The sequence below is a fragment of the Echinops telfairi genome, unplaced genomic scaffold, assembly GCF_000313985.2.
Source record: "Echinops telfairi isolate 266 unplaced genomic scaffold, ASM31398v2 ScPeMD7_7468;HRSCAF=8506_0, whole genome shotgun sequence".
Classification (NCBI taxonomy): Eukaryota; Metazoa; Chordata; class Mammalia; order Afrosoricida; family Tenrecidae; genus Echinops; species Echinops telfairi.
The window spans coordinates 38,115,848-38,135,082 of record NW_022111369.1 but is presented as its reverse complement, the minus strand read 5'-3'; the positions used below and the strand labels follow the sequence as shown (position 1 = coordinate 38,135,082).

At 44.2% G+C, this 19,235-nt stretch overlaps 1 protein-coding gene and 1 long non-coding RNA gene across 5 annotated transcripts in view; one reads left to right on the top strand and one right to left on the bottom strand.

The window, feature by feature from the left end:
- Nucleotides 1-19,235, top strand: part of LOC123520985 — a 38,333-nt gene that overhangs the window by 12,402 nt on the left and 6,696 nt on the right. Inside the window, exon 2 of the long non-coding RNA XR_006679490.1 lies at nt 16,280-16,410. This is a non-coding gene — a long non-coding RNA (uncharacterized LOC123520985). The remainder of the gene's footprint in view (nt 1-16,279; nt 16,411-19,235) is intronic.
- Nucleotides 16,098-19,235, bottom strand: part of RASGEF1B (RasGEF domain family member 1B) — a 757,783-nt gene continuing 754,645 nt past the window's right edge. For all 4 annotated transcript variants that reach the window (XM_045284136.1, XM_045284137.1, XM_004703225.3 and 1 more), the window contains one exon: nt 16,098-17,538. In XM_045284136.1, coding sequence (XP_045140071.1) covers nt 17,514-17,538 — 25 coding nt within the window. In that variant the 3' untranslated portion in view covers nt 16,098-17,513. The remainder of the gene's footprint in view (nt 17,539-19,235) is intronic.

Genomic DNA, 19,235 nt, shown 5'->3' with positions numbered 1-19,235 from the left:
TTTACCTTCAAGCCTTTAAGACCCCAGATGCTATATCTTTTGATAGCCAAGCACCATCAGCTTTCTTCACCACAGTTGCTTATGTACCCATTTGTCTTCAGCAATGTTAGATCATATGTTAATACAAGGGGACACCCCTCCTCCCCCAAACTGGTAATACATTTTTTGAAAGCTATGTATTTAAATTTGTTTGCAAAACAACCTTATCACCTTCAAAGTGCTCTTCATTACACTTAATAAATTTGTCAAATCTGAGATTCCATTCTTGGAAACAGTTTTAAAACTCATCTGTTTGGATGGCTGACAGCTCCTCTTTTTTCTTCACTTCTTCTATGTGGTCAAATCACTGTCCTTTCTTGTCCCTCTGCATTTGCAGGAACAAAAAGAAGTCGCATGGACTGAGCTTAAGTGAGTCAGGTGTGTGGAGCCAGAGAGACAGGTTGTTTTTTGCCCAAAACTGGGGCACCGAGATGGCTATGTGAGCGGGTGCTTTGTCGTGGTGGCAAAACCAGTCCCCTGTCTGCTACAAAGCAACCTATATTGTCGCACATTGTTCTGCAATCTTTTCAGAACCTCTAAATAGAAAGTTTGATTAATAGTCTGACCTGGTGGAACGAATTCCAAATGCACTATCCCCCTCATTTCAAAAAAACAAGTGAGCATTGTCTTGATCTTTGATTTTACTTGATGAGCTTTTGGGGGCAAGGTGACAATTCCTCTTCCACTAGCTTGACTGGTGTTTGTTTTCAAGGTCATAAGAATAATACCATGTCTCTTCACCAGTAATGGTGTTAGAATAAAAAAGTCTCTTCAGAGATGTTCTTTCAAAGCATGACAAGAAGATCTTTTTTCTGGTCAGTCAGAACCTGAGGCACAATTTTTGCAGCGACTTTTCTCATTCCCAAATCTTCCATTAAAATGTGCTGGAACCGAGCTCCAAGTAAGTCCAGATAACTTCCCCATCTCTTCAATGGTCTGTTGTTGGTCTTCAAGCACAAGTGCACGAATTTGTTGACACTTTCATCCATTCAGGGAGTTGATGAACATCGATCAATATTTCACCTTTTTGGAAATGAGAAAGTCATTCATACACTGGCGTTTTCCCCATCGTGCTGTCCTTGTAAACGGTGCTCAACATCACAGCAGTGTCTGCGGTATTTTTCCCAAGCAGGAAACCAAATTTCGTAGCCACGTGCTGCTCTCTTTGACCATCACAAAATTGAGGTTTCAGTGAACCTGCTTTTATGAAAAAATTCGCTGTGACTAGAGAGAAGCTTCCCAGGTGCAGCCACTGGGTGAACTAACTCAGAGAGTCGCTTGATGCTAGCCTAGGGCTGGGGGAAATGTGTGCTATGTAAGCTCTGCCCAGCAGAGCTTTTTAGCATTTTGGGGAGGTACCTCCTTGTATTTCACCTCACCTGGAAAGCCATACCTCTACTTTCTGATTTGGTCTGCTAGAAGCAAAAGTTACCTACTGTGACTTTTATACATTTTGATTCCTGGCTGTGGATCCTGCATTGAACTGGTTTGGGCCTGACTTTCCTATTGGGGACTGAGCAGCACCCACATTTCCTCAAAGTTTCATGAGTTTCTGTGGAGTGTTGTAGTGAATCATAGAATTCAGGGGCATAAGGGAATATGCCTAAGGGAGGAGTGGGGAGAATATGGAGCAAAATAGAATGTTGGAAGAGTTAGATATTTGGGATCTCTTAAACTCTGTTACCTTAGGACTAGTCTGTTATCAATTCTTTTAAATGGAATTATTACCATCACCTTTGGGTGTTTCTTTCAGTGTACAATTTTCCCTAAAATATATTTTTAGGGCAGCAGGTTACTTTTGCCTGGACAACTTTTCAGAGTTAGTCATCTTTCAAAGTCAGGAAACAAAAGTTGAACAAATGCAGAAGTTGATTCTGATGATCACTTATCAGATTGTTTTTCTTCCAAAGCAAACAGTGATTCATTTACAAATGATGAGGTATGACCACGTGATATATGATTTTATCCACAAAACAAGTACAATTACAACCTCTGCTGTGACAAAGAGGCATCCTGCACAACAAAGCTAAATTTCACAGTCATCAGAAATGATGTTTTCTTAATCTGTTGCCTTTGAAATCATATACCAAACAATTTGCACAAAGGGCATTTTCTGATTTCTGAGCTAGGTAACAATCAGTCAGGACTTTAAAGACCCGAGGCTCAACAGGGATCTACACTTGGAGGTGTTGGCCCAGGATGTCCCCCACTGGTATCAACCCCCATGCTTAAGGTCAACAGAGCCCAATCGATCCAAAGGGAGATGGAACTGTGTAGCACAGACTCGTGGGTTTTGGCTCAAGGAAAAGCTGTACTCATATAGTGTCCTCTTACTGAGAATGTCTGTGGTGCTGGGTCATTAGGAAATTTGATGATGGTAACAGTACAATCTACTTGTACCCCAGGGGGATGATTGACAATGCTATACTTCTTTGTTTATATGGGTTTTTGCTTTCCTGGTTGTAGCTTCTGTGTGTGTGTGTGTGTGTGTTTCTTTTTGTGTGTGTGTTCTGTTTTCTTGCTTGCTGGTTGGCTATGGCTGCTATGGACCCAGTTGATATTATAGGGTTGTGATTCTGTCATATTCCAACTGCCAAAGTAAACCTGAGGTGTGCAAACCATATGGACAAGCAAATGGAGTCTGGGATCCTACTTAACTCTAGTCCTAATTCAAGAACAGTTAGTTCTGATAACATACCCTGCTGGATACTCACCTTCAGGAAAGGATCACTGAAAACAAGGGTGCTGCAGCAAAGTGTGGTGAAGAAAGCAGATGGTACCCAACTAGCAACTGGAATAGTGTCTGGGATCTCAAAGGCTTGTATTCAAACAAGCAGCCATCTAAATGAGGAGTCCACTAAGTCCACATGGAAGAAGCACACCAGCTCGTGTGATCCAAGGATGACAATTAAAAAATTCAAATATGGTGATTGGAAAAGTATCAGAGCTAAAATTATGAACACCTAATTTGTAAAAGGCTGTGAAGGACAGTGGGAGCTCAAAACCCATCTGCAGAGTGTCTGGTCAGACTGAGTCACTGGCAGGTCCACTCTAGCCACACGCAAGAGTCTGGAACAGCCTTGCAGGCAGGCAGAGACCACTGTAATCTTGCATATGCTGAATCCAGCTTGATATTTGGCCGGATGACCTCCCTATAGGCCAGACCTCAGTTGGTTCAGTGTAAAAGTATCTCTTACTTGTTCCATGACAGAAATTTCTTCTCTGGCTTTTGGAATGTCAATGAGGGTCTTTTCTTTCTTACTCATTATTTGTATTGGGGTCTTTATATTATTTTTATTTTATCTGTACCACCTTATTTTGATTTGTATTGTTTCTGTTGGGTTTGTGACCCACAGGAAGGGTGGATTCATAGTGATAATAACTGATACAGGGGTTGATAGGGGATGCAGAGGTGGGGAGTGGGTGATAGGGAGGTAAGGGGGATTTCAGGACTGGGAAATGATGGTAGGAAGGGGAAGAGAGTACTAGAACTGACTGTGATTGCACAATTCATTTTAAAGGCAATTTAACCATGGGGGAGGTGCTCTAAAATTGATATTATAAGGATTTTACAATTCTCCTTGATATGATTGAATGATTGAGCTATTGATCTGTATGAGATGTAAACTATGCGCCGATATAACTGTTTAAAGAAAAAGAACTGAGGCTCCGACAGGAAGAGTGAGTTGAGTGTTTATCACTCTGTTGTCACCAATCAAGTAGCGATTTGCCCTCTTAACACTCCACAAAAACAGCTACAAGAAAGGGAGAGAAGGGCGGGGATGCAAGAATGCAGGCATTGTATTCATCAGGTACATGGACCCACAGGCGGTGCCTGGAACCAAACAAAGGGATACTGCTTGATTCACAATTAGGACATGTGTCTTTCACTGTTCTTACTCCATCAGTATACTGAGTAATAATCCTAGAAGCTAGACTTTGTGAAGAAGAAAATGGAAAACCCAAACCAATTGCCCTGTAGTCAATTCCCACTCAGAGTGACCCTGGGGGACAGGGAAATGCTGCTTTGGGTTTCTGAGGCTGTAAGTCTTTGCTGTTGTTGTTGTTGTTGCTAGGTGCCACTGAGTCAGTTTCAACTCATAGTGATGCTATGCGTAACAGAACAAAACACTTCCTGCTCCCGTGCCAACCTCATAATGGTTCCTATGCTTGGGCCCATAGTTGTAGGTATGGGTCGCTCCATCTTGTAGACCGCTTTCTTCTTCTTCCCTGCCCCTTTACTGACCAAGCATGCTGTCTTTACCTGGGGATTGGTCCCTCCTGACAACATGTCCAAAATACGTAAGGCAAAGTTTCGTCGTCCTTGCCTTTCGGGAGCACGTAGGCAGTACTTCTTTCAAGACAGATTGGTTTGTCCTTTGGAGAGTCCACAGTACTTTCAGTATTTTTCACCAGCACCACAACAAAATCTAAAGTGGATCAGAGAATGTCATGTCTCTCCCCTGGAGCAGCTGGCGGGCTCTAAGTGCTAAAAGTATTGTTAGCACCCTCACATGTGACCCACTCTGCCACCGGGTTCCTAGTGAAGAGTAATGGACTCCTTGCCTCAGGGTTGATTCTGACTCAGAGGACAGGGCAGAACAGGCCCTGTGGGTTTTTGAGACTTAAAAAGCTCCTTTCTCCTGGAGAAGAATAGAGTATTAGTATTGGAGGAAGTCTCATTCACAACTTCCCATATGCAAATTACACAACAGTGCTTACTGGAAGTCAAGAGCCCTTGAAACCCTTGAATCTCTTACTGATAGAGATCAAAACTATACCCTTCAGTGTGGATTATACACAAACATTTAAAAAAATCCTTGCAACTGGACTAAGAGGCAACATTACACTAAATGGAGAAAATATTGAAATTGTCAAGGATTTCATTTCGCTTAGCTTTGCCATCTACCAACAGTCAAAATTTAAACAATGCATCGAATTGGACAAATCTGCTGCAAAAGAACTCAAAGGGGTCAAAGAACAAAGGCGTCACTTAGAAGAGGGGTTTACCAGCCCAGGCCAGTCGCCTCATCCCAATGCGAAAAGCTGGACAATGAATAAGAAGTGATGCTTTTGAATTATGGTGCTGGTGAAGAAAACTGAACATACCAAAATGAAGCTAGTCAGAGCCTGGCAAGTGGAGAAGAGGTGAGGGTGAGAGAAATCTTGACCCAAAGGAGAGGAGGAGACACATTACTGCACTGACCTCCCCACCCAGAGGAAAGTGAAGGGCAGAATAAAGGACATTTCCCCATCAATGGAAGAGACCCAGAGATATTAGAGACCATGAAATGACCAGAGGAAGAAAGACAGGATGTTCACAGTGACTGAATAGAATTGAGTCTGGGGCCTGAACCAAGAGCACAGCATGGAGTCTGGGGTGCTGGGTGCTGGGGAGCTGGGATACACATACCTGCAAAGAGTAATGGTCCTATAGAGGACCAGTCAATAGCAGAAGACTTTCCAGAAAACCAGCCTGTGGTGGGAGGTCCACATGGTCAGCAGTTTGAAACCATCAGCACTGGTGGTGGGGGGAGTGGGATGCTCTCTACTCTTGTAAACAGTTACAGTCTTAGAAACACACCAGGGGGTCACTATGAGTCAGTATTGACTCAATGGCAATGAGTTTTAGACTAATTAAGGGCCCTTTGGACTTCTTTTCCAAAGTATTCCCTTCAGTAAACTTATTCTCTGACACTGCTCTGAATCTCCCTCACCTGAATTCTTTCTTCCTAGCAGGACAAGCCTCCACCCTGTTATAGATCTGTCTTAGGAGAAGTATAGGCAGAATGCTTTTCACAATCACGGAAGACATACTTTGGACATATATGCTATCTCACACACGGAAGACATACTTTGGACACACATGTTATCTCACTTACAGAGCACATACTTTGGACACACATGTTATCTCACATATTTTGGATAAGTTATCCGGAAGGACCTGTCTTGGAGAAAGGACATGACATTTGGTAGAGTAGAGGAACGGGGGAAAGATCGACTATGAAGTGAACGAAAACAGTGACTGTAGCTTAAAGAACTTAACACACAGCCATGGTTAGGAGGATGGTGTGGGCCCAGGCAGAGCTGGTTCTGTTGTGCATTCAGTCATTTTGAGTCAGAACCCCTGCAACAACAACACAAATCTAGCAAAGTGAGCAGGTGCTTTCCCAAACCACAGCCGGATAGGCCTGGCAGGGCCACTCCGCACCAGCGAGGACAGCTCTGTTATGTGCAGCCGAGGAAACCTGAGCTCCAAATGGTAGGCCCACTTTCCCCAAGAGCCTGCAGTCCTGAAAGGGGTGGTCTAGCCCTTAGTTCTCACGATCCAGTCCAAGGCTCGTACTCGGCATATTTCAGACCTCCGCCACGCTAAACATCAGTCCCAACGGGTTTTTTCCATTTTTCTTTTATAATTATAGAATGTTTATATAAGTACATATTTTATATAAATAGATATAAGAAAATATATATTGTTTCTTTTACATAATTATTTTAAAACCCTGGTAGAGAAGTGGTTACACACTGGGCTTCTAATAAGCAGTTCAAAGCCACCAGCTGCTCCACTGGAGAAAGACGACATTTTTCTTTTTTTGAAAGGTCAGCAGGCATCTATTACAAAATAAGTGGACCAGACAATGATGACATTTTCTACTCCTTTAAAAAGTTAGTCTCATAAACCCACAGGGGGGCGGGCAGGGGGCGGGGGGGAAGGCGGGGCGGTGCTAGTCAGAATTAACTCCATGGAGGGAGTGAGATAATTATTAATTATCAATTTCTTAATATGATCACTGGTGTTCCTTAATAAACAAGGGAGATTGCCAACCATCAAATTAATAATACTAATTTTTAAAATCTCCTCTGTGACTTGAATTTTCTTTACTTATCTCTATGGGGATAGGACTCCACCACTTGATTGAACTTGTAATCTAGAGTATTTGTAGGATTTGGGGTGATTTCTCCTGGTTCTTGCTTTTCTGCGCTGAAAGAATTCAAGTGGCGGAAGCCCTTTTGTAAGTCCAAGTAACTTATTTGAGTGAAAAGGAAGTTTGGATAGTACAGTCTCAGGGACTGCACACTCTCTCTGGAAAGAGTGTAGGGCTGAGTGAGAGCCTGTGACCAAGACTGGGCTGCTTCCAGGGAGCGCAAAAAAGCACATGGAAAGTGCTGGAAGGTAGGGTGGTGGAATGGAAAGAGAGGGTGCAGGGCCTGGCTTCTGCTTTTACCCCAGCCCACCGGCCCCCACGCCCACCCTTGCTGCCTCTCAGTTGGGCATCACAGTTGAGAGTTTGGGCAGCTTTTTGGTGGGTGAATTTAAGCATACAAGGGGAGACTCAAAAATTCTGGAATAGTTTTTCAAAGCTATATATTTAATTTTTTTTACAAAACAACCTTATCAACTTCAAAGTACTCTCCATTACACTTGATACATTAATAGTTAATACATTTTCAAATCTGCAATTCCATTCTTGGAAACATTTTTCAAACGCATCTGTTTGGATGGCTGACACACCTCCTTCTTTTCTTCACCTCTTCTATGTGGTCAAAACGCTGTCCTTTCATATCCCTCTTCATTCTTGGAAACAAACAGAAGTCACCCAGAGAGAGGTCAGGTGAGCAAGGCGCATGGGGCAAGAGAGGCATGCTGTTTCTTGCCCAAAACAGGTGCACTCAGACGGCTGCGTGAGCAGGTGCATTGTCCTGGTGGCAAAACCAGTCCCCTGTCTGCCACAAATCAGGCCTCCTTTGTTGTACACTGTTATGCAATCTTTTCAGAACCTCTAAATAGAAAGCTTGATAAGCAGCCTGACCTGGTGGAACGAACTCCAAATGTACTACGAGTCGACATTTTCATCCATTCAGAAAGTTGACAGATGTCCAGAATGAGGTTTGTCATCAATTGACATTTCACCCTTTTTGAACATCAATCAACATTTCACCTTTTTTGAAATGAGAAAACCACCCATACACTTGAGTCTTTCCCATAGCGCTGTCCTTGTAATCTGTGTTCAACATCACAACAGTTTCTGCAGCATTTTTTCTGAACATGAAATGGAATTTCACAGCTGCGTGCTTTTCTCTTAAATTGGCCATCACAAAAACAAGGTTCAAAAGAAACAAGGTTCAAGTGAAACTGGTTTTATGAAAAAACTCACTGTGACAAAAAAGAACCTTCCCAGGCAACACCACTGGATGCACTAACTCAGCAAGTTGATAGATGCTCACCTAGTGGGAAAAATTCATACTATGAAAGCTCTGCCCAGTAGAGCTTTTTTCCCGGTGTTTTGAGGTATTTTTGGTATACCCCCCACCCCCACCATGTGTAGCATAGTGTTGCTGGCTTCTAATGTGCATGTCCAGGTGGCTTTAATTCACACATGCCCAAACTTTGGGCCTTTTTCACTGTATGGTCTTCCTCATAGTCTTCTAATGTGTGCCTGATTTCTTTTACGGCCCATTATTTGTGGCATGGTCAGCTAATTTTCGTTTGGCATAGGCATTTGATGGAAGAATGGAAGAATATGGTCAGCACATCTTAAAGTGAAAAATCTCAAGAAAAAATTCAAGCATCTACTTGCAATATTGACAGATTCTATAGGCAAAATGTTGAATGCTGCAGGAGAAAAGATGCTTACTTGTGTTATATTATTGATGCAAAGGCACTCAACTCTGTGGATCATAACATACTATGGATCGCTTTGAGAAGATCAGAATATACTTTGGATAGCCTTGAGAAGAATGGGAATTCCAAAACACTTCATTTTGCTCATATGGAATCTGACCTTGGGTCAAGAAACGGTAGTACGAACAGAACAAGGGGACACTGTGTGGTTTAAAAGCAGGAAAGATGTATGACAGGGATGCATCCTCTCACCATACATATTCAACCATCAGAGAACCTGTATTTTATGAAGAAGAATGAGGGATCACGAGTAGAGGAAAGTTTATTAACAACCTGCAATAGGCAGATAATACAACATTGCTTGCTGAGAGTGAGGAGAACTTGAAGCACTTGTTGGTGATGACCAAGGATTACCCCCTTCAGTATGGACTACAGCTCAATTTAAGGAAGTCCAAAATCCTCACAACTGGACCAACAGGTACCATCATGATAAATGGAGAATAAATTGAGGTTGTCAAGTTTCCCCTTGCTTGGATCCACAATCAGCGCTCATGGAAGCAGCAGTGAAGAGGTCAAAAGATGTCTTGCATTGGCTACATCTGCTGCAGAAGACCTCTTTAGAGTACTGACAAGCAAGGATGTTACTTTGAGAACTAAGGTGTTCCTGACCTAACTCATGGCATTTTCAATCACCTCATATGCATGTGAACGTTGGACATTGAATATGGAAGACAGAAGAATAATCAATGAGTTTGAATTGTGGTGCTGGCAAAGACTAGTACAAGTACCATGGACTGTCAACAGGACAAATAAGTTTGTCTTGGAAAAGTATGGCCAGAGTGCTCCTTAGAGGCGAGATTTCATCTTACATACTTTGGACCTGTTGTCAGGAGAGACCAGTCCCTGGACCAGATGAAGCTTGGTGCAGCCGAGGGGCAGTGCAGAAGCAGAAGGCTCTCCTCAAGATAGATGGGCACCGTGGCTGCACAAGGGACAAGCACAGGGACAATCGGGAGACCAGGCGTGTTCTGTGGTCCACGGCATCGCTGTGAGTCAGACGTGACTAGATGGCGCCTAACAACAACAACGGGAACCGTGCTATGAATAGACTCGCTGAAGTGTGTACTCCTTTTCCAAATGCATATGCTTTGGCCATAACTCAAACTCACTGCCAAGGAGTTAATTCTGACATCGGCTCACCATAGAGGACTGGGTCGAAGTGTTTCATGGGAGAAACCCCACACGTTTGGCAATCACAAGGAATGCATCATTTTCCTCCTGTCATTTAAGAAATAGTTGTCTTTTTTCCTCTTTCCTTTCTTCCGCTGTTCTTTACAAGCCACTCCATCGGAATCATAGAACGTTGCACTATGTGCACGTTTATATAAGTCTTGCATTTAATGGCGTTTTTCACTATTTCAGAGGAGCACAGGTGTTGTACTAAGTTACGTGTTAGATGGCTAGTCTCAAGCTCACCTGTAAAGATTTACAGTCTCTGAAACCTCATGGAGTTCTACTCTGTCTTATAGGGTCACTATGAGTCAGAATTGATTAAACAGCACTTAATTTGCTTACCCTCAAACTCACTGTCATCGAGTCGATTCCAACTCAGAGAGCCCCCTATATGGTGTTTAGGAGGTGTAAATCTGTGTGGGAGCCAATAATCTCACCTTCCTCCCACAGAGGGGTGGATTTCAGTCACCGACCTTGGACTTCACAGTCCAACGCTTACCCGACCGTGTTGATCTTGATAGCTAACAATATTCTAGGACTTACACTGTCCGCAATGGGCTGACACATTTTTGGATGGTCATTCTCTTAGCTGAGAGAATATTAGAGAAACAAGGTTTCAGCTTTGTGCAATTTAAGCCTACTCAAGGCTGCTAGTCCTCCTGAAGAGACTGATAGCAGGTACCTTCTTTTCATTAGGGGGGTGGGGTTTCATTACTCATGAAACCAAATTCTTGAACAGAATTAATCCTCCCAGAGTTTTTCCTCTCATGCCAAATTGCAAATCCTGCCCTCTTCCAAGCTTGGCTTGCTGAATTTGAATTCCAAAAGGCACAGCTAGGTGGCAGGCCAGAGACCATCTTGTGACCTGATAGCATTTAATCAAGATAAGAGGAAGGATAGAATTCAATAAATCATTTTAAAATTAGCCAGTAGTTAACCTTCTCTATTTCTCCGTTCTCTTTTCTATAAAGGAGTCCTGTTTGCCCTGTCGGGTAAGTGTTGGGCTACTGACAGCGAGGTCTCCCATGATGCTGTCTGCTCCCATAAAGCTTTACAACCTCAGAAACCCTTCAGAGGGTTGCTAGGCGTTGACATTGACTTGACCACAGAGGCTTTGTTCCTTCCCATTATAAATCAGGTTGTACTTAGTTGCTTCAAATCATTTGCTTTTACTGGACTCACCACAGTGTGTACCTATCAGCACAGAGAATGACTGCTCAGTTGAAACCTTAGGTTCAAATTTCCTCTGAGTGTTGATGATTTTTAACAGCACTAAAAAGCAACTCGACTACCTGGGAAAGTCATTTAATTAATAATTGAGATTTGAGTCTTAAGTATAGTGTAGGCCAAGTGGTCTACTTTGCCTGGAATAAGTCATGTTTGCTAATTTTGAGCAAAAGATCTTTACTGTAGGGCTTGGATAATAAACCTCAAATCTTCATGACCTTTGTAGAGTCAAATATTCTGATTATATGACACAAAGAATCAAGGTACCTTTCCAATAATTCAAGCCCAGAAAAAAAAAAATCAACGTGAACTTTGCAGAGTGTTAAATTTCTTTTGAATCTCTAAAAATCCACAAGAAGACTCTTCTCTCACTGAGCACTTCTAAAGGGTAATGCTAGTAGAATCGCCCCCAGAATACCAAACTAAGAAGGACTTGGAAGAAAGGCCCAGCCATCAACTTCCCCATTTCCCCCCAGAAACCAATATGGGAATTCATTGTGTCCTTACTTCCAACAAAAATAACTACTTCCCCCCTCTTTTCTATTCCTGCCCAGCATTCTCCATCGGAAGAGTAAGGCAGGTTTGCAAAGGAGGCAGGCACTGTCTGTGTCACCCATTGAACTGCTCACTGCGAGATCAGTAGTTTATCTCCACTCGTTGCTAGGTGTGAGAAAAATCAAACGGTCTACTTCCATAAAGATTTACAGCCTCAGAAGCCCAAAGGGGGGTTTCTACTCTGCTTTATTGGGTACCTATGAGTTGGAACAGATTTGATGACAGTAGGTAACACACTGGCAGTTCTACCCTGTCCCCTGGCCTATAAGGGTTGTTGTGAGTCAGCATTGACTTGATGGCAAGAGAGAGAGAGGTAGAGAGAGAGAGAGAGAGAGATCGCAGGGTAAGCCCAAAACCTGTACGCAAGTGGAAAGTAGGCGATGCTAACAATTTACAGACCAGCATTCTATGCAGGTTGAGCAATTCATCTAATGGTGGACTATGTTTTCCTGAGATTCCAAACCCAGGAGATTGTGGGTACCAGCTAGATAAAAAAAAGTATGCTGGAAAAAATGGGTGGCAGAGCCAGAGCCAGGTAAGGTAGAAATGTCATGCTGGAAGCTATGACACTAGAATTTCAAATACCAGCACTCACCACAGAGGGCGGGTTCCAGCTGACTCTTCAGACACCAGTGGATTAGGAAGAAAGGCCTGGCAGTCGACAGGCCTTAGCCAAGGATAACACTATGTATTACAGGAGGAGTAGCCCCCTGGTTAGAAGGCACTCAAAATTTACAGTTGCTACAACGACAGACTGGAGTACAGCAATCTTGATATTGATAGTACAGAACTGGGAAACATTTTGGGGGTGCCAGGCGCTGGGGGCCAACTCAATGACACTGGAACAACCATGCTGAAAATCTTCAAAGGCAAAGACCAAACAACCGGCTTCCAATTATGTTGTCCTTGCTATATGCAAGGCAGGCTACCCCCTGGGCAAATGCAAGGCTGTTCTCCCAAACAGGGGGTAGCATATTCAAGCAGTGAAATGTGTACTCTCCTGATAGGGACAAAGACCTTGCAGGCCCCAACTGGGAGCTAGCTGCTTTGGAATGCCTGGCATGCCTGGACAAAACACAGCCCAAATCATGGTGCTGTTTACACTTGTATTTACCCAGACTCCCACCCCAGCCATTGAAATGCATCTCTAGGCTCACCAGGTAGCTCAAATACACATGGCCTTCAAAAGAGAACATTAAATGATTCCATAGATGATGAGCTTCAAGCTGCTCCATTCCTGGGTTCTTGTCCTGGTCCTAAGAAAGATTTCAAGTGAGGGACAAACTTTAGATGAGTCATGCAAAAGGTTTGAACAGAAAGAGTGAGCTTATTGAAGGTAGATGCTTTGGAAAACAAGTCCAAAGGGCCCTTTCAAAAAAGAGCCATTTGTTGACTGCCATCATGTCAACACTGACTCATAGTGACCCCCTGTGGGTTTTCAAGTCAGTAACTGGTTACTAGAATAGAAAGCCTAATCGTTCTCCCTGGGAGGTCCTGGTGGTTTGAAACTGCCAAACAATCAAATCAAAACCCAATGCATAACCACTATGCCACCAGGGCTCCATTGCTAGTCTAAAAGGGAAAATGTAATGCTGGACCGTATATCGGCTAATGGTGGGTTTTCCCCTAAAGGCTGGCTTTCTGGCAGGTCTGCTATTGGCTGTTCCTCTATAGTGTCCCTCCTCTTTCACGGATGCAGATTCTGGCACCTTATCACCCAGTACCCCAGACTTCATGCTGTGCTCTTGTCTCAGACCCCAAACTCAACAGTCTAGTCAATAATTACGGAGGTTGTGTGCATATCCTGTCTTCCTTCCCCTGGTCATTTCATGATCTCCAATATCCTGGTCTCTTCCACTGATAAGGAAATGGTTTCTGTTCTGCCCTTGACCTTCCTTTGTGCTGGAGGTGTGTGAGGAAGCCTGTCTCCCACTCTTCTGTGTTTAAGATTCCTGTCAGTTTCCTTTCCCTTACCACATCTTCTCCCCTTGCCGGTTTCTGACTAGCTAACACATGGATCAACCCCCTGGCTGATCTGAGCATAATCAGAGTTTTTCTTGGAGTAGTAACTATGAAAATTGTTTGTAAATATTCATACAGTCACAAGTAGTTATATAATCGTTTGTCAATTTGAGAGGATTAAGAGTGAAGGGGTGCAGCCTAGCCCATCAATCAGGTCATAGCCAATGAGGCCTCTGTGTGAATATGGACTTCTCCTGAGGACTCTGGGAACTCCTGTATTCCTCCTTAGAGACGGGAGACACTCTTCTCACTCCCTGGGAGAAGATACATGGAACTGACAAGATACATGGAACTACACTAGTGCCCTGATCTGGAGAAGCTACATGGAGACCCCTGCCAGCACTGAGATGCTTCCACTGCCACTAGATCCATGAGTTCGTTAATTGTGCCAACCTGGCCGATAATCACATGTGGGGCTAATTAAAAGGCGGAGGGATAAATGGGTGGTGAGCCTCACCTTTCTAGTTGTCCGGTTTCTTGCTTCGTTATGGTCGCACCAGGGTGCAGCTGCCTTAGCAGTTCCCTGCTTCGGCTTGCAAGATTTACTTCCTACAAGACATCCCCAAGGAGAAGCCACATGGAGCTATCCCGATACAGCCCTGGGTGCTGGAGCAGCCATGTGGAGACCCCTGCTAGTGCTGAAATGCTTATTCGTTCACTGACTCACTTTCCTCCTGCAGTCGGCATCATTGCCTCTGTTTTGTGAGGTGGAGGACTTTGTGGACTGGTGTGGGGTTAACAGGTTAATGTTGGACTTGTGAAGCATTGGGTTGGGATCTTTTCGTGATGCACACTTTCTTTACATAAAACTCTCTTATACATGAGTTGCTGTGGATTTATTTCTCTACAGTACCTAGACTAATACAATCCACAAGACTTCCCACCCACTGGCCTGTGACCTTCCTGCATTCCGCATCATTGCATTTGTTTCATGAGTCTGAAGAGGACTTTATAGATTGGCATTGGACATGTGGGCTAATATCTGACTGATGGACTTGATCTGGATTGGGTTAGGCTGTTTTCTTAATGTACAATTACTCTGTATATAAAGCTCTTTCTTATACACATATGAGCCTCCCTGGATTTGTTTCTCTAGTCTACCTGAACTAACACACAAGTTTTAGGCCAAATACTCTAAAACAAACAAACAAAGAAAGCCCATGCCAGCTCATGTGAGTTTCCAAGGCTAACTTTTTATGCAGAGTAGGAAGCCCAGTCTTTCTTCCACAGAGGCTCGTAGTTTCAAACTGCTGACCCTGCCAGGGCTCCTAAGCCAAGTACTACACTAGCAAATTTGTTTGTAGAAGTCATATTTAGGTTAATCAAATGGTGGCATAATGGGTTTAGGTGCTGAACTGCTCACAAGATTAGCAGTTCAAACCCACCAGACACTGCATGGAAGAAAAATGATGCTGTCTGCTTCAACAAAGTTTTTTTTAATGGCGTGCAGCCTTGGGAATCCTATATGGGACCACAGAATTAACTCTACAGCAGTAAGTTTGAGTTTTGGGTTTAAATGTTATCACAGAGACCTTAAAGCATTTTTGGAGAAAATCATTGTAATGCTCAAAATAACCACTGAGGTCACAGGTTAGCTCTTTAGAAAGGGACTGACCGGCAATACTGAGGCTTTACAGGCCAGATGGTTTTCATGCAACTACTCTATTGTATCATCATAGCAGAAACCTGTCGAAAGACATGAGCAGAGCTGTCCCCCAACACTTTATTTATGGATACCGACTCTTTAATCCCAAATTACGTTCATGCATTATGAAATCTCCTTTGCATTTTTCCCCACCACTGTTGGCTCAAGGACCTTCACCATGCATCAGGCTGGATCTGACAGGCAGCCCAGTGTTCCAGACCTGCAGGCAGGTAGTGGATGGATAAACATTGCATCTGTTGCAGCTTTTGGAGTGAAGGGTCAGTGCGGTCAGGAAAAGGCAGTGCAAGTGTCTGTCTTGTTGCCCCAAGTGGGTTCCAAGGACCCACCCTACCTGTGGCCCACCTGAGCTCAAGACCTGCATCCACCGAAGCCCCTAGCTACTTGCCAGCATCTTGAAGCTTGAGAATCAGTAGTAGTGTGAGCTGAAGAAGGAACTCTGGAATGAGAAGGCCCAGGACACGCTTGCGTGCCTCTTACTAATCCTGTGGCCTGGGACAAATGCCTTTAACCTCCAATGCCTCTCTGCATACTGCACGGAGTTAACAGTGCATGAATCTACCGTAATAGCGAAACTATCTGGTTAGTACATTCTTTCAATGCTTCCAAGCAGGCATTTAAACAAATACAAACGCACATACACCTTCTAGGGCAGACAGACACACATAGTCACTTCCTCATGTGTTGAGTGCCCTCCCGCCTCAATCCCGTCTATAATAAAGAAAGACACACAACTTCGGGCCGCAGAGTGTAAAATATATTGATGGTTGCAAAGGGACAATTTAGAGACAAATTGTAGGTCTGCTGAGATGGCGTGCAGCATACATACATGCTTGTATTTTGGAAACGAGGTCATTAAATTCTCGAATACACCTGCCTGAACACGCTGTTGAGGTGGCTTTGTGTTTTTCCATTAGCGCAAATGACTACTCTACGGGTTCTCCTAGTCAATACACGTCATGGCTACGGGGGCCGAGCAGCGACAGACGCAGTTCCACGGCTAACGATGTGAGCGACTTCACTATCAGCGCAATCAGTGAGCTGCAAGGTGTTTTTCGTTTGTTTTGTTTACGGCTGGGGTGGGGCGGGGGGATTTCCATTTTATTCTTTTCACAGGTTTAGTCAACAACAGGCTCCAAAAAGCAATGAAACAAAGTCAGTCTTAAGAAGAACAAACAAACTGAGCTGGTAATTCTGCTGTGAGTTCTAGTTTCCAAGACCCTACATGTCATATAATTGAAATCTACAAGAGAGAACGACAACAAAAACGGTGTTAAGGGACACTAACAACAAACGACTGACAAACACATCCGGGAGTACAGTGGTCTGTCGTGAATAACTCAGAGGGCAAAGAGAACAAAAACTCCTTCTGGAACAGGAAGTGGTCCAAAGACAAACTCTGCTGTTTATTCTGTTTTGTCTTTTTCCCCCCTCGTGGCTATCCTCCTTCCACAGTGTTGAGCTTCATTATTATATTAAATAACTTACACGGGTGAAAATGAGTTTGCCAGCCAGCAGCCAACTCAACGCCCCGAGGACGAGGTGGGAGAGGAACCCCCAATACAGCGCACGCGACGGGGGAGCAATGCCAGCCTTCCCTTCCCGCAACTCCGAGGGAGCTGAGTTTGAGGCTCCCAGTGAGCCAGTTGGTTCCCTCCCCCTCCTCTCCTTTTTCCGTTAAGTTAACAATGCAATGTGGGCTTCCTCAGGGCCAGCGCTCAGCCGGACAAGTCCCATTAGCAGCAAATGTTGAATCAAATTAAAACACGCGCACACGCACACACACACACACACACACACACACACACACACACACACACACACACGCACACACACTCCATCCAGGTGCAGAGCTGTGATTCACATGGAAATTCCGGGAGATGAATCATGTGCTGAGCTGGATGCGGTAGAGGATGCTCCCCTGAGCGTCTTCAGTGAACATTTCAGTCTCACAAAATCGGAGTCAATCTGTCAGCTGAGGGGCAGAAGTCCCCCATCTGCTCTGGAGGGAGCCTGCTTTCTTTGCTGTCAGCGCACACCCACGATGGCGGGGCGCTCTGGAGTTTCTTGGTCCTCCAGGCCAGAGAAAAGGCCAGCCCCTTAAGGATCTGCGTGATGCAGCAGCAGCAGCAGCAGGCGGCATCCCATATGTTAAACTCTGCCCAAGAGGCTGGACCTGTGGAATAAAGAAGATCATGTCAGGGAGAATGTAGAATATTCGAACCAGGATTAAAGTGCCTGGCCTGATGTGAGGCGCCCTGGTGGCGGAGTGGTGATGCATTCGGCTGCGGACCAAAATCAGTAGCTCCTCGGGAGAAAGATGGGGCTTTCTTAGCCCATAAGGAGCTACCGTTTCGGAAACTCCAGGGGTAGTTCTCCCCTGTCCTATGGGGAGAATGAGCTGGAATCGACTGGCTAGCAGTGAGAACGCTGGTTTCACCTTTCTTGTGTTTCTGAGCTTGCTTTTAGATAGATTTTGAAATAGGAAAACAGCCTTTGGGTTTTTGTTGTTTTGTTTGAGAAAACTGCTAGTTACTTATAATACATGTTCAATAAGGAAGCGTGCAACCGCTTTCATAGGGAACTATATGCCTCCCATGGTTTTATATTAAAATAACAAAACAAAGGTCATTCCTGATTATCGCGCTACAATCATTAGTTTTCTATCCACCTGACATTCCATATGGTGGCTTTGCAAGTTATAATGCCCCCCCCCAATCTTTATTGTCTCTACTGTGTCATCCCACCAGGCCTTGGCCAGCCCTGTAGTAACCCAGAGTCCTTACAGAAGCAGGGATGAGAGAGGAACAGTGCGTAAGACACCAGACTGAGTGCTGTGGCAGACAGGAAGGGGCCTCTGGCTTCCCTGTCCTCAAGGGGCAAAGAACTACACGCATTAGAAAACAAGGCTTGCAAAATGAATGGCACGGAAAGAAGGCAACACCGGGTGTATGTGTGAGCAACTTGAAAATCGCTGAAAAGGCTTTGAGCTTTTTCTTGCACTAAACCATCACCCTTTTCATTAGCAGCCCAAAGCTCAAGCCACTGCACCCCCAGGGCTCCTTTGCCTCGCACTACCAAAACCAAACTCACTGCTATTGAGTCAATGCCGACTCACAGAGACCCCCCTCCAGAGCGACACTCCTTGTGGGTTTCTGAGAATGTAACTTTATCAGAGCAGAAAGCCCAGTCTTTCTCCCTCAGAGCTGCTGGTGGTTTTAAACTGCCAGCCATGTGGGTCACAGCCCACTGCATAACTACTGCACCACCAAGGCTAACTAAGGACCGTATGCACCTGTTCTGACTGACCTACAAATTCTCAGTAAGGTATGGATCTCATTCGTACTCCAGGAACTAGATGTACTAAGCGTTGTCACTGAACTATCCATGCAGAAATTATTGAATGGGTGTCGGTTTTGTTCTCTATAGTTCATCAATAATTTGTGGGTTAAGCATTTGGATTATTAACCAAAAGGAGGGTGGTTTGAATGTACCAACTGCTCTATAGGTGAAAGTCTGCTTCCATGTAGATTTATAGCTTTGGAAAGACCTATGGGGTTCTACTCTGCCCTATAGGGCATGAATGAGACATGATCAACTTGACTACAGTGGATTATATTAGTCTAGTTAATACTGACTAATGGAGCCCTGCTTTTGTAGTAGGTACATGCTGGGCTGTGATCCACATGGTCAGCAGTTCAAAAACACCAGTTTAAAGACTGGGCTTTCTACTGTAAACAGTAACAGTTTGGAAAACTCACAGGGGCTCACAATGAGTCAGCACCGACTTGATAGCAGTGAGTTGAGAGTTAATACTGCAATAAATTCCTTTAAATACAAATGCAAACTAATACAGATTTCAATTTAGATGTA